Below are 17,272 nucleotides of genomic sequence, written 5' to 3'. Positions count from 1 at the left end.
CCTTCCACCCGTGAGATCTTAGAAAAGCCACCATGATGCCCATGTGAGACTTGGCTAGTTGGAAAGTTGACGCCTGGATTAAGATATCGTCCAGATAAGGCGCCACAGCTATGCCCCGCGGCCTTAGAACTGCCAGAAGGGACCCAAGCACCTTTGTGAAAATTCTGGGAGCTGTGGCCAACCCGAAGGGAAGAGCCACAAACTGGTAATGCTTGTCCAGAAAGGCGAACCTGAGGAACTGGTGATGATCTTTGTGGATAGGAATGTGTAGATACGCATCCTTTAAGTCCACGCTGGTCATATATTGACCCTCCTGGATCATTGGCAAAATAGTCCGAATGGTCTCCATCTTGAAGGATGGGACTCTGAGGAATTTGTTTAGGATTTTGAGGTCCAAAATTGGTCTGAAGGTTCCCTCTTTTTTTTTCGAACCACAAACAGATTGGAGTAGAACCCTTGCCCCTGTTCTATTTTCAGAACTGGGCAGATCACTCCCTTGGAATATAGGTCTTCTACACAGCGTAAGAACGCCTCTCTTTTTGTCTGGTTTACAGACAATTGTGAAAGATGGAATCTCCCCCTTGGGGGAGAATCTTTGAAATCTAGAAGATACCCCTGGGTTACTATTTCTAAAGCCCAGGAGTCCTGAACGTCTCTTGCCCAAGCCTGAGCGGAGAGAGAAAGTCTGCCCCCTACTAGATCCGGTCCCGGATCGGGGGCTACCTCTTCATGCTGTCTTGGTGGCAGCAGCGGGCTTCTTGGCCTGTTTACCCTTGTTCCAAGTCTGGTTACGTCTCCAGACTGACTTGGATTGAGCAAAATTCCCCTCTTGCTTTGCGGCAGGGGAAGAGGTAGAGGGACCACCTTTGAATTTCCGAAAGGAACGAAAATTATTTTGTTTGGTCCTCATCTTATTCGTCTTATCCTGAGGAAGGGCATGGCCTTTCCCTCCAGTGATGTCTGAAATGATCTCTTTCAGTTCAGGCCCGAATAGGGTCTTACCCTTGAAAGGGATGGCTAAAAGCTTAGCTTTTGATGACACATCAGCAGACCAGGACGTAAGCCATAACGCTCTACGCGCTAAAATGGCAAAACCTGAATTATTCGCCGCTAATTTAGCCAATTGAAAAGAGGCATCTGTAATGAAAGAATTAGCTAGCTTGAGAGCCCTAATTCTATCCAGAATATCATCTAATGGGGTCTCAACCTGAAGTGCCTCTTCCAGAGCCTCGAACCAAAAGGACGCTGCAGTAGTTACAGGAACAATGCACGCTATAGGTTGGAGAAGAAAACCTTGGTGAACAAATATTTTCTTCAGAAGACCCTCTAATTTTTTATCCATAGGATCTTTGAAAGCACAACTGTCCTCAATAGGTATAGTTGTACGCTTAGCCAGGGTAGAAATAGCTCCCTCCACCTTAGGGACCGTCTGCCACGAGTCCCGCACGGCATCAGATATGGGAAACATTTTCTTAAAAGTAGGAGGGGGAGCGAGCGGAATACCTGGTCTATCCCACTCCTTAGTAACAATTTCTGAAATCCTCTTAGGGACCGGAAAAACATCAGTGTAGGCAGGAACCTCTAGGAATCTGTCCATTTTACACAATTTCTCTGGAACTACAATAGGGTCACAATCATCCAGAGTCTCTAAAATCTTCCTGAGCAATAAGCGGAGGTGTTCTAATTTAAATTTAAAAGCCGTCATATCTGAATCTGTCTGAGGGAACATATTTCCTGAATCAGAAATCTCTCCCTCAGCCAGCAAATCCCTCACTTCAGAACATTGTGAGGGTACATAGGATATGGCTAATAAAGTGTCAGAGGGCTCAGCGTTTGTTCTCACACCAGACCTACTGCGCTTCCCCTGCAACCCAGGCAGCTTAGATAAAACCTCTGTGAGGGTAGTATTCATAACTGCTGCCATATCTTGCAGGGTGAAAGAATTACACGCACTAGAAGTACTTGGCGTCGCTTGCGCGGGCGTTAATGGTTGTGACACTTGGGGAGAATTAGATGGCATAACCTGATTCCCTTCTGACTGAGAATCAACCTTGTGACATACTTTCAGTAGCTAAAAACAAAATTTATGCTTACCTGATCAATTTCTTTCTTTTGCGATGTACCGAGTCCATGGATTCATCCTAACTTGTGGGATATTGTCCTTCCTGACAGGAAGTAGCAAAGAGAGCACCACAGCAGAGCTGTCTATATAGCTCCCCCCTTAACTCCACCCCCAAGTCATTCGACCGAAGGCTAAGGAAGAAAAGGAGAAACTATAAGGTGCAGAGGTGACTGAAGTTTACATAAAAAATACTATCTGTCTTGAATAGACAGGGCGGGCCGTGGACTCGGTACATTGCAAAAGAAAGACATTTATCAGGTAAGCATAAGTTTTGTTTTCTTTTGCAAGATGTACCGAGTCCACGGATTCATCCTAACTTGTGGGATACCAATACCAAGGCTTTAGGACACGGATGAATGGGAGGGACAAGACAGGAACCTAAACGGAAGGCACCACTGCTTGCAGAACCTTTCTCCCAAAAATAGCCCCCGAAGAAGCAAAAGTATCAAATTTGTAAAATTTTGAAAATGTATGAAGTGAAGACCAAGTCGCAGCCTTACAAATCTGTTCAACAGAAGCATCATTCTTAAAAGCCCATGTGGAAGCCACCGCTCTTGTGGAGTGAGCTGTAATTCTTTCAGGAGGCTGCTGTCCAGCAGTCTCATAAGCCAAACGGATGATGCTTTTCAGCCGAAAGGAAAGAGAGGTAGCCGTAGCCTTTTGACCTCTACGCTTTCCAGCATAGACAACAAACAAGATGATTGGCGAAAATCTTTGGTTGCCTGCAAATAAAACTTCAAGGCACGAACCACGTCCAAGTTGTGCAACAGACGTTCCTTCTTAGAAGAAGGATTAGGACACAGAGAAGGAACAACAATTTCCTGATTGATATTCCTGTTAGAAACAACCTTAGGGAGGAACCCAGGTTTGGTACGCAAAACCACCTTATCAGCATGGAAAACAAGATAAGGCGAGTCGCATTGTAAAGTAGATAGCTCAGAAACTCTTCGAGCTGAAGAGATAGCAACTAGAAACAGAACTTTCCAAGATAGAAGCTTAATGTCTATGGAATGCATGGGTTCAAACGGAACCCCTTCGAGAACATTAAAAACTAAATTTAAACTCCATGGCGGAGGAACAGGTTTAAACACAGGCTTGATTCTAACTAAAGCCTGACAGAACGACTGAACGTCTGGAACATCTGCCAGATGCTTGTGCAATAGAATTGATAAAGCAGATATCTGTCCCTTTAGGGAACTAGCTGATAGGACAAAATCCTAGGAATCCTTATCTTACTCCATGAGTAGCCTTTGGATTCGCACCAAAAAAGATATTGACGCCATATCTTATGAAAGATTTTCCTGATGACAGGCTTTCGAGTCTGAATCAAGGTATCTATGACCGACTCAGAGAAACCCCGCTTTGATAAAATCAAGCGTTCAATCTCCAAGCAGTCAGTTGCAGAGAAATTAGATTTGGATACATGAACGGACCTTGGATCAGAAGGTCCTGTCGCAGGTGCAGAGTCCATGGTGGCAGAGATGACATGTCCACCAGGTCTGCATACCAAGTCCTGCGTGGCTACACAGGTGCTATCAAAATCACTGAAGCTCTCTCCAGTTTGATTCTGGCAATCAGACGCGGAAGGAGAGGGAAAGGTGAAAACACATAAGCCAGGTTGAATGACCAGGGTACTGCTAGAGCATCTATCAGTACTGCCTGAGGATCCCTGGACCTGGATCTGTAACAAGGAAGCTTGGCGTTCTGACGAGATGCTATCAGATCCAATTCTGGTGTGCCCCATAGCTGAATTAGTTGAGCACACATCTCCGGATGGAGCTCCCACTCCCCCGGATGAAAAGTCTGACGACTTAGAAAATCTGCCTCCCAGTTCTCTACCCCTGGGATATATATCGCTGATAGATGGCAAGAGTGATTCTCTGCCCATCGGATTATCCTGGAAACTTCTATCATCGCCAAGGAACTCCTTGTTCCCTCCTGATGATTGATATAAGCTACAGTCGTGATGTTGTCCGACTGAAATCTGATGAATCCGGCCGAAGCCAGCTGAGGCCATGCCTGAAGAGCATTGAATATCGCTCTTAATACCAGAATATTTATCGGTAGGAGGGCCTCCTCCTGAATCCACAAACCCTGTGCTTTCAGGGAATTCCATGATTGCACCCCAGCCCAGTAGGCTGGCGTCCGTCGTCACTATAACCCACGCTGGCCTGCGTAAACACATTCCCCAGAACAGGTGATCCTGTGACAACCAGCCAAAGAAGAGAGTCTCTGGTCTCTTGATCCAGATCTATCTGAGGAGATTAATCTGCATAATCCCCATTCCACTGTCTGAGCATGCATAGTTGCAATGGTCTGAGATGCAAGCGAGCAAACAGAAATATGTCCATTGCCGCTACCATAAGTCCGATTACCTCCATACACTGAGCTATTGACGGCCGAGGAATGGAATGAAGAGCTCGGCAGGTGGTTAAAATCTTTGATTTCCTGACCTCCGTCAGAAAAATTTTCATGTCCACCGAATCTATCAGAGTTCCCAGGAATGGAACTCTTGTGAGAGGAATAAGATAACTCTTTTTCACGTTCACCTTCCACCCATGAGATCTTAGAAAGGCCAACACTAAGTCTGTGTGAGACTTGTCTAGTTGAAAAGTTGACGCTTGAATAAGGATGTCGTCTAGATAAGGCGCCACTGCTATGCCCCGCGGCCTTAGGACCGCCAGAAGGGACCCTAGCACCTTTGTGAAGATTCTTGGCGCCGTGGCCAACCCGAAGGGAAGAGCCACAAACTGGTAATGCCTGTCCAGGAAGACAAACCTGAAGAATTGGTGATGATCTTTGTGGATAGGAATGTGTAGATACGCATCCTTTAAATCCATGGTGGTCATATATTGACCCTCCTGGATCATTTCTGCTTAGAGCCAGCAAAGAGAATGACTGGGGGTGGAGTTAAGGGGGGAGCTATAAAGACAGCTCTGCTGTGGTGCTCTCTTTGCTACTTCCTGTCAGGAAGGGCAATATCCCACAAGTTAGGATGAATCTGTGGACTCGGTACATCTTGCAAAAGAAATATGTTCTTTACAATTTATTGACCTTTCAGTGCATGAGGGACACATTCTAAGTGGAGGTTCCACAATGGCTTCTAAACATATTGAACATTGACTTTCCTCAATGTCACACATGTTGAATAGGCTAGTAATGACTATAAACAAGCATGAAAACACTTTATTTAGTGAAAAAAATAACAATCTTAAAAAAATGGTACTGCGCCTTTAAGAGAAAAAAAAGCATACACGTTCTGCAAAACAGCCTAAACATGCACCAAATTTTTCAAAATTTTGTATGTAGACACAATATAGGTAGATAAGATTGCAGCACAATTTTTTTTAACAATTAACCCCTTAATTTGCAAACCGGATCGAAAATTGGCCCTGATCCGGAAAAAAAAACACTCTCAGCACCTGCCCTACCTGCCCTCAGGGATCGAAAATGTGGGGTAAAAGCTTTGATTTGGCCCAAAACATACACCAGGGCCCTCAGGAGTTAGAGCTTGCTGATAAAACTAACTGCGCATCTGAGGCGCGAAAATAGGCCCCGCCCATCTCACTTGATGTCTCCACAGCCTTACAGAACCGCACCAGAGCGGTTATAACTAGCCATGTGGGTTCTGAGACCCAAAAGTTAAGCCATGTGTGCCCTTAATAAAGCTGCCCAAAACATTATTGCCCACAATAACCTTAAGCACTCCCAAATCAAAAAAACGTTTGCTCACAAACATTTGCAATTCAGTGTCAACCATATTTGTAATTGGCCCCATAAGCAAGCTAAGTAATGCCCTTCTTTTAGCTCTAGGAATACTGCTTACCCTTACCCTCCTGGGTATAATGTCAGCCTTTCTGAAATACACGGTCTCTCCAGAAAAATATGACTGAACATACCTCATTGCTGCATAGCATAAAACCGTTCCTCACACTGAAGTTTCCTGTACTCCTCAGCCTCTGTGGGAACAGCAATGGATCTTAGTTACAAATGCTAAGATCATAATCCTCCAGGCAGCAGTCTTCATCCATCTGCTGCCTGAGAGTAAATAGTACACACCGGTACCATTTAAAATAACAAACTCTTGCTTGAAGAAATTAAAAACTAATATTTTATCACCTCTTTCACTTTACCCTTCCTAGTACTAAGAGTAGGCAAAGAGAATGACTGGGGGGTGGAGCTATATAGACAGCTCTGCTGTGGTGCTCTCTGCCACTTCCTGTAGGGAAGGATAATATCCCACAAGTAAAGGATGAATCCGTGGACTCGTCTTACCTTTATAGAAGAAAACTTGTTCCCGTAGGTTTTGAAGTCGTCTCTGTCTCTCACATCTATACTAGTGAGGTTTGTGTACCTGCTATGACAAAGTAGCTACCAATTTAGCCCCTTGTGCCGGTATTAGGAGAATCAGACCTCATCTAAGGTGCGGCCATTCCTCATGGACGCCGGCTCCTCCCCCTACAGCAGCAATTTAAAAAAACTTTCTATTTTACTTCTATTATCAAATTTTTCTTGGTTCTTTTGGTATCTTTTGTTGAAAAGCAGGGACGTAAGCTTGGAAGCGTGCACGTGTGGATCACTATATAGCAGCAGTTTTGCAAGAACGCTATCCATATGCAAAAGCACTAGATGGCAGCAATATATTCTGCAATATAGTGCTCCAGATGCTACCTAGGTATCTCTTCAACAAAGAATAATATGGGAAGAATTTGATAACAGAAGTAAATTGGAAACTTTTTAAACATTGGGGGCTTGATTACGAGTGGCGCACTAACAGTTGAAGCCGTGCAAAAAGGGGTTTATCGTGGCTGCTTGCATGCTTCAGGTTTTTACTCGTATTACAACTTGAAAGTAAATGTGATCACTTGAGCGCAATTAAAGTTAATGTTCGGTGGGTTAGCGCAGCTTCAGAGCTCTGGTGAGTGTCACAAAACAATACAGAGTACAGTGACACCAGCTAATAAATATTATTACACAGTACAGTGACACCAGCTAATAAATATTATTATACAGTACAGTGACACCAGCTAATAAATATTATTATACAGTACAGTGACACCAGCTAATAAATATTATTACACAGTACAGTGACACCAGCTAATAAATATTATTACACAGTACAGTGACACCAGCTAATATTATACAGTACACTGACACCAGCTAATAAATAGTATTACACAGTACAGTGACACTCACAATGATACCAGCGAATAAATATTATTACACAGTACAGTAACACCAGCTAATAAATATTATTATACAGTACAGTGACACCAGCTAATAAATATTATTACACAGTACAGTGACACCAGCTAATAAATATTATTATACAGTACAGTGACACCAGCTAATAAATATTATTATACAGTAAAGTAACCCTCACAATGACACCAGCTAATAAATATTATTATACAGTAAAGTGACACCAGCTAATAAATATTATTACACAGTACAGTGACACCAGCTAATAAATATTATTACACAGTACAGTGACACCAGCTAATAAATATTATTATACAGTACAGTGACACCAGCTAATAAATATTATTTACAGTACAGTGACACCAGCTAATAAATATTATTACACAGTACAGTGACACCAGCTAATAAATATTATTACACAGTACAGTGACACCAGCTAATAAATATTATTATACAGTACAGTGACACCAGCTAATATTATACAGTACACTGACACCAGCTAATAAATATTATTATACAGTACAGTGACACCAGCTAATATTATACAGTACAGTGACACCAGCTAATAAATATTATTATACAGTACAGTAACACTCACAATGACACCAGCTAATAAATATTATTACACAGTACAGTGACACCAGCTAATAAATATTATTACACAGTACAGTGACACCAGCTAATAAATATTATTACACAGTACAGTGACACCAGCTAATAAATATTATTACACAGTACAGTGACACCAGCTAATAAATATTATTATACAGTACAGTGACACCAGCTAATAAATATTATTACACAGTACAATGACACCAGCTAATAAATATTATTATACAGTACAGTGACACCAGCTAATAAATATTATTACACAGTACAGTGACACCAGCTAATAAATATTATTACACAGTACAATGACACCAGCTAATAAATATTATTATACAGTACAGTGACACCAGCTAATAAATATTATTACACAGTACAATGACACCAGCTAATAAATATTATTACACAGTACAGTGACACCAGCTAATAAATATTATTTACAGTACAGTGACACCAGCTAATAAATATTATTACACAGTACAGTGACACCAGCTAATATTATACAGTACACTGACACCAGCTAATAAATATTATTACACAGTACAGTGACACCAGCTAATAAATATTATTATACAGTACAGTGACACCAGCTAATAAATATTATTACACAGTACAGTGACACCAGCTAATAAATATTATTACACAGTACAGTAACACCAGCTAATAAATATTATTACACAGTACAGTGACACCAGCTAATATTATACAGTACACTGACACCAGCTAATAAATATTATTACACAGTACAGTGACACCAGCTAATAAATATTATTATACAGTACAGTGACACCAGCTAATAAATATTATTACACAGTACAGTGACACCAGCTAATAAATATTATTACACAGTACAGTGACACCAGCTAATAAATATTATTATACAGTACAGTGACACCAGCTAATAAATATTATTACACAGTACAGTGACACTCACAATGATACCAGCGAATAAATATTATTACACAGTACAGTAACACCAGCTAATAAATATTATTACACAGTACAGTGACACCAGCTAATATTATACAGTACACTGACACCAGCTAATAAATATTATTACACAGTACAGTGACACCAGCTAATAAATATTATTATACAGTACAGTGACACCAGCTAATAAATATTATTACACAGTACAGTGACACCAGCTAATAAATATTATTATACAGTACAGTGACACCAGCTAATAAATATTATTATACAGTAAAGTAACCCTCACAATGACACCAGCTAATAAATATTATTATACAGTAAAGTAACACTCACAATGACACCAGCAAATAAATATTATTATACAGTACAGTGACACACAATGACACCAGCTAATAAATATTATTATACAGTACAGTGACACTCACAATGACACCAGCTAATAAATATTATTATACAGTACAGCGACACCAGCTAATAAATATTATTACACAGTACAGTGACACCAGCTAATAAACATTATTACACATTACAGTAACACCAGCTAATAAATATTATTACACATTACAGTGACACCAGCTAATAAATATTATTACACAGTACAGTAACACTCACAATGAAACCAGCTAATAAATATTATTACACAGTACAGTGACACCAGCTAATAAATATTATTATACAGTACAGTGACACCAGCTAATAAATATTATTACACAGTACAGTGACACCAGCTAATAAATATTATTACACAGTACAGTAACACTCACAATGAAACCAGCTAATAAATATTATTACACAGTACAGTGACACCAGCTAATAAATATTATTATACAGTACAGTGACACCAGCTAATAAATATTATTACACAGTACAGTGACACCAGCTAATAAATATTATTACACAGTACAATGACACCAGCTAATAAATATTATTATACAGTACAGTGACACCAGCTAATAAATATTATTATACAGTAAAGTAACCCTCACAATGACACCAGCTAATAAATATTATTATACAGTAAAGTAACACTCACAATGACACCAGCAAATAAATATTATTATACAGTACAGTGACACACAATGACACCAGCTAATAAATATTATTATACAGTACAGTGACACTCACAATGACACCAGCTAATAAATATTATTATACAGTACAGCGACACCAGCTAATAAATATTATTACACAGTACAGTGACACCAGCTAATAAACATTATTACACATTACAGTAACACCAGCTAATAAATATTATTACACATTACAGTGACACCAGCTAATAAATATTATTACACAGTACAGTAACACTCACAATGAAACCAGCTAATAAATATTATTACACCAGTACAGTGACACCAGCTAATAAATATTATTATACAGTACAGTGACACCAGCTAATAAATATTATTACACAGTACAGTGACACCAGCTAATAAATATTATTACACAGTACAGTAACACTCACAATGAAACCAGCTAATAAATATTATTACACAGTACAGTGACACCAGCTAATAAATATTATTATACAGTACAGTGACACCAGCTAATAAATATTATTACACAGTACAGTGACACCAGCTAATAAATATTATTACACAGTACAGTAACACTCACAATGAAACCAGCTAATAAATATTATTATACAGTACAATGACACCAGCTAATAAATATTATTACACAGTACAGTGACACCAGCTAATAAATATTATTACACAGTACAGTAACACTCACAATGACACCAGCTAATAAATATTATTACACAGTACAGTGACACCAGCTAATAAATATTATTACACAGTACAGTGACACCAGCTAATAAATATTATTACACAGTACAGTGACACCAGCTAATAAATATTATTACACAGTACAATGACACCAGCTAATAAATATTATTACACAGTACAGTGACACCAGCTAATAAATATTATTATACAGTACAGTGACACCAGCTAATAAATATTATACAGTACAGTGACACCAGCTAATAAATATTATTACACAGTACAGTGACACCAGCTAATAAATATTATTATACAGTACAGTGACACCAGCTAATAAATATTATTACACAGTACAGTGACACTCACAATGACACCAGCGAATAAATATCATTATACAGTACAGTGACACCAGCTAATATTATTACACAGTACAATGACACCAGCTAATAAATATTATTATACAGTACAGTGACACCAGCTAATAAATATTATTATACAGTAAAGTGACACCAGCTAATAAATATTATTACACAGTACAGTGACACCAGCTAATAAATATTATTACACAGTACAGTGACACCAGCTAATAAATATTATTACACAGTACAGTGACACCAGCTAATAAATATTATTACACAGTACAGTAACACTCACAATGACACCAGCTAATAAATATTATTACACAGTACAGTGACACCAGCTAATAAATATTATTACACAGTACAGTGACACCAGCTAATAAATATTATTACACAGTACAGTAACACTCACAATGACACCAGCTAATAAATATTATTACACAGTACAGTGACACCAGCTAATAAATATTATTACACAGTACAGTGACACCAGCTAATAAATATTATTACACAGTACAGTGACACCAGCTAATAAATATTATTATACAGTACAGTGACACCAGCTAATAAATATTATTACACAGTACAGTGACACCAGCTAATAAATATTATTATACAGTACAGTGACACCAGCTAATATTACACAGTACAGTGACACCAGCTAATAAATATTATTATACAGTACAGTGACACCAGCTAATAAATATTATTACACAGTACAGTGACACCAGCTAATAAATATTATTACACAGTACAGTGACACCAGCTAATAAATATTATTACACAGTACAGTGACACCAGCTAATAAATATTATTACACAGTACAGTGACACCAGCTAATAAATATTATTACACAGTACAGTGACACCAGCTAATAAATATTATTATACAGTACAGTGACACCAGCTAATATTATACAGTACAGTGACACCAGCTAATAAATATTATTATACAGTACAGTGACACCAGCTAATAAATATTATTACACAGTACAGTGACACCAGCTAATAAATATTATTACACAGTACAGTGACACCAGCTAATAAATATTATTATACAGTACAGTGACACCAGCTAATAAATATTATTACACAGTACAGTGACACCAGCTAATAAATATTATTACACAGTACAGTGACACCAGCTAATAAATATTATTATACAGTAAAGTAACACTCACAATGACACCAGCAAATAAATATTATTATACAGTACAGTGACACACAATGACACCAGCTAATAAATATTATTATACAGTACAGTGACACTCACAATGACACCAGCTAATAAATATTATTATACAGTACAGCGACACCAGCTAATAAATATTATTACACAGTACAGTGACACCAGCTAATAAACATTATTACACATTACAGTAACACCAGCTAATAAATATTATTACACATTACAGTGACACCAGCTAATAAATATTATTACACAGTACAGTAACACTCACAATGAAACCAGCTAATAAATATTATTACACAGTACAGTGACACCAGCTAATAAATATTATTATACAGTACAGTGACACCAGCTAATAAATATTATTACACAGTACAGTGACACCAGCTAATAAATATTATTACACAGTACAGTAACACTCACAATGAAACCAGCTAATAAATATTATTACACAGTACAGTGACACCAGCTAATAAATATTATTATACAGTACAGTGACACCAGCTAATAAATATTATTACACAGTACAGTGACACCAGCTAATAAATATTATTACACAGTACAGTAACACTCACAATGAAACCAGCTAATAAATATTATTATACAGTACAATGACACCAGCTAATAAATATTATTACACAGTACAGTGACACCAGCTAATAAATATTATTACACAGTACAGTAACACTCACAATGACACCAGCTAATAAATATTATTACACAGTACAGTGACACCAGCTAATAAATATTATTACACAGTACAGTGACACCAGCTAATAAATATTATTACACAGTACAGTGACACCAGCTAATAAATATTATTACACAGTACAATGACACCAGCTAATAAATATTATTACACAGTACAGTGACACCAGCTAATAAATATTATTATACAGTACAGTGACACCAGCTAATAAATATTATACAGTACAGTGACACCAGCTAATAAATATTATTACACAGTACAGTGACACCAGCTAATAAATATTATTATACAGTACAGTGACACCAGCTAATAAATATTATTACACAGTACAGTGACACTCACAATGACACCAGCGAATAAATATCATTATACAGTACAGTGACACCAGCTAATATTATTACACAGTACAATGACACCAGCTAATAAATATTATTATACAGTACAGTGACACCAGCTAATAAATATTATTATACAGTAAAGTGACACCAGCTAATAAATATTATTACACAGTACAGTGACACCAGCTAATAAATATTATTACACAGTACAGTGACACCAGCTAATAAATATTATTACACAGTACAGTGACACCAGCTAATAAATATTATTACACAGTACAGTAACACTCACAATGACACCAGCTAATAAATATTATTACACAGTACAGTGACACCAGCTAATAAATATTATTACACAGTACAGTGACACCAGCTAATAAATATTATTACACAGTACAGTAACACTCACAATGACACCAGCTAATAAATATTATTACACAGTACAGTGACACCAGCTAATAAATATTATTACACAGTACAGTGACACCAGCTAATAAATATTATTATACAGTACAGTGACACCAGCTAATAAATATTATTACACAGTACAGTGACACCAGCTAATAAATATTATTATACAGTACAGTGACACCAGCTAATATTACACAGTACAGTGACACCAGCTAATAAATATTATTATACAGTACAGTGACACCAGCTAATAAATATTATTACACAGTACAGTGACACCAGCTAATAAATATTATTACACAGTACAGTGACACCAGCTAATAAATATTATTACACAGTACAGTGACACCAGCTAATAAATATTATTACACAGTACAGTGACACCAGCTAATAAATATTATTACACAGTACAGTGACACCAGCTAATAAATATTATTATACAGTACAGTGACACCAGCTAATATTATACAGTACAGTGACACCAGCTAATAAATATTATTATACAGTACAGTGACACCAGCTAATAAATATTATTACACAGTACAGTGACACCAGCTAATAAATATTATTACACAGTACAGTGACACCAGCTAATAAATATTATTATACAGTACAGTGACACCAGCTAATAAATATTATTACACAGTACAGTGACACCAGCTAATAAATATTATTACACAGTACAGTGACACCAGCTAATAAATATTATTACACAGTACAGTGACACCAGCTAATAAATATTATTACACAGTACAATGACACCAGCTAATAAATATTATTACACAGTATAGTGACACCAGCTAATAAATATTATTACACAAAAAGTTATAAGGGCTCAAATATAAAGGTCTCAGGCTGCAAAGGTCTTTATCATAGAGATACAAACCCATACATAAATCTTTCTTCTAGCACAGTTAAAGCTCAAACGGGACAGTTAAATATTGCAGGAGGCGCAGTAACACTTGTGCAAGGAGAGAGCAGGAAGCGCAGTAACACTTGTGCAAGGAGAGAGCAGGAGGCGCAGTAACACTTGTGCAAGGAGAGAGCAGGAGGCGCAGTAACACTTGTGCAAGGAGAGAGCAGGAGGCGCAGTAAAACTTGTGCAAGGAGAGAGCAGGAAGCGCATTAACACTTGTGCAAGGAGAGAGCAGGAGGCGCAGTAACACTTGTGCAAGGAGAGAGCAGGAAGCGCAGTAACACTTGTGCAAGGAGAGAGCAGGAAGCGCAGTAACACTTGTGCAAGGAGAGAGCAGGAAGCGCAGTAACACTTGTGCAAGGAGAGAGCAGGAAGCGCAGTAACACTTGTGCAAGGAGAGAGCAGGAAGCGCAGTAGCACTTGTGCAAGGAGAGAGCAGGAAGCGCAGTAGCACTTGTGCAAGGAGAGAGCAGGAAGCGCAGTAACACTTGTGCAAGGAGAGAGCAGGAAGCGCAGTAACACTTGTGCAAGGAGAGAGCAGGAAGCGCAGTAACACTTGTGCAAGGAGAGAGCAGGAGGCGCATTAACACTTGTGCAAGGAGAGAGCAGGAAGCGCATTAACACTTGTGCAAGGAGAGAGCAGGAGGCGCAGTAACACTTGTGCAAGGAGAGGGCAGGAGGCGCAGTAACACTTGTGCAAGGAGAGAGCAGGAGGCGCAGTAACACTTGTGCAAGGAGAGAGCAGGAGGTGCAGTAACACTTGTGCAACGAGAGAGCAGGAGGCGCAGTAGCACTTGTGCAACGAGAGAGCAGGAGGCGCAGTAGCACTTGTGCAACGAGAGAGCAGGAGGCGCAGTGACACTTGTGCAAGGAGAGAGCAAGGAGAGAGCAGGAAGCGCAGTAACACTTGTGCAAGGAGAGAGCAGGAGGCGCAGTAGCACTTGTAGAAGGAGAGAGCAAGGAGAGAGCAGGAAGCGCAGTAACACTTGTGCAAGGAGAGAGCAGGAGGCGCAGTAGCACCTGTGCAAGGAGAGAGCAAGAAGAGAGCAGGAGGCACAGTAACACTTGTGCAAGGACAGAGCAGGAGGCGCAGTAACACTTGTGCAAGGAGAGAGCAAGAAGAGAGCAGGAGGCGCAGTAACACTTGTGCAAGGAGAGAGCAGGAGACGCAGTAACACTTGTGCAAGGAGAGAGCAAAAAGAGAGCAGGAGGCGCAGTAACACTTGTGCAAGGAGAGAGCAGGAGACGCAGTAACACTTGTGCAAGGAGAGAGCAGGAGACGCAGTAGCACTTGTGCAAGGAGAGAGCAGGAGGCTCAGTAGCACTTGTGCAAGGAGAGAGCAGGAGGCTCAGTAGCACTTGTGCAACGAGAGAGCAAGAAGAGAGCAGGAGGCGCAATAACAATTGTGCAAGGAGAGAACAGGAGGCGCAGTAACACTTGTGCAAGGAGAGAGCAAGAAGAGAGCAGGAGGCGCAGTAACACTTGTGCAAGGAGAGAGCAGGAGGCGCAGTAACACTTGTGCAAGGAGAGAGCAGGAGGCGCAGTAGCACTTGTGCAAGGAGAGAGCAGGAGGCGCAGTAACACTTGTGCAAGGAGAGAGCAGGAGGTGCAGTAACACTTGTGCAAGGAGAGAGCAAAAAGAGAGCAGGAGGCGCAGTAACACTTGTGCAAGGAGAGAGCAGGAGACGCAGTAACACTTGTGCAAGGAGAGAGCAGGAGACGCAGTAACACTTGTGCAAGGAGAGAGCAGGAGACGCAGTAGCACTTGTGCAAGGAGAGAGCAGGAGGCTCAGTAGCACTTGTGCAAGGAGAGAGCAGGAGGCTCAGTAGCACTTGTGCAAGGAGAGAGCAAGAAGAGAGCAGGAGGCGCAATAACAATTGTGCAAGGAGAGAACAGGAGGCGCAGTAACACTTGTGCAAGGAGAGAGCAAGAAGAGAGCAGGAGGCGCAGTAACACTTGTGCAAGGAGAGAGCAGGAGGCGCAGTAACACTTGTGCAAGGAGAGAGCAGGAGGCGCAGTAGCACTTGTGCAAGGAGAGAGCAGGAAGCGCAGTAACACTTGTGCAAGGAGAGAGCAGGAGGCTCAGTAGCACTTGTGCAAGGAGAGAGCAGGAGGCTCAGAAGCACTTGTGCAAGGAGAGAGCAGGAGGCGCAGTAACACTTGTGCAAGGAGAGAGCAGGAGGCGCAGTAGCACTTGTGCAAGGAGAGAGCAGGAGGCGCAGTAACAGTTGTGCAAGTACAGAGAGAGCAGGAGGGGCAGTAACAGTTGTGCAAGGACAGAGAGAGCAGGAGGCGCAGTAACAGTTGTGCAAGGACAGAGAGAGCAGGAGGCGCAGTAACAGTTGTGCAAGGACAGAGAGAGCAGGAGGCGCAGTAACAGTTGTGCAAGGACAGAGAGAGCAGGAGGCGCAGTAACAGTTGTGCAAGGACAGAGAGAGCAGGAGGCGCAGTAACAGTTGTGCAAGGACAGAGAGAGCAGGAGGCGCAGTAACAGTTGTGCAAGGACAGAGAGAGTAGGAGGCGCAGTAACAGTTGTGTAAAGTCCAGTCTGGTGAAGCCCTGGTGTATCTGTTCGTGTCTCACTAGCTGACCCCAGGGCTACTGCACTATTTGGGTTTCCCTGTGTTTGTACAGCAGGACATTTACTGTAAAACAGACGCTATAATCCCTGGCGTTCAGAGTTGTATTTCTCTTTTGAACAGAGATATGGTGAATCTGTTCTCTTATTCAGCACAAGAGTCGTCATTACCTCTCTGGCT

General features: G+C 40.0%; 1 protein-coding gene across 1 annotated transcript in view; it reads right to left on the bottom strand.

The window, feature by feature from the left end:
• LOC128638238 (uncharacterized) overlaps positions 1 to 17,272 on the bottom strand; it is a 38,124-nt gene that overhangs the window by 20,698 nt on the left and 154 nt on the right. Inside the window, exon 1 of the mRNA XM_053690084.1 lies at positions 17,263 to 17,272. This exon is cut by the window's right edge and continues 154 nt beyond it. Coding sequence (XP_053546059.1) covers positions 17,263 to 17,272 — 10 coding nt within the window. The remainder of the gene's footprint in view (positions 1 to 17,262) is intronic.

This window comes from Bombina bombina, chromosome 8 (assembly GCF_027579735.1).
Source record: "Bombina bombina isolate aBomBom1 chromosome 8, aBomBom1.pri, whole genome shotgun sequence".
Classification (NCBI taxonomy): Eukaryota; Metazoa; Chordata; class Amphibia; order Anura; family Bombinatoridae; genus Bombina; species Bombina bombina.
Note: the sequence above shows the minus strand (reverse complement) of the source record. Positions and strands in the feature narration are given on the sequence as shown.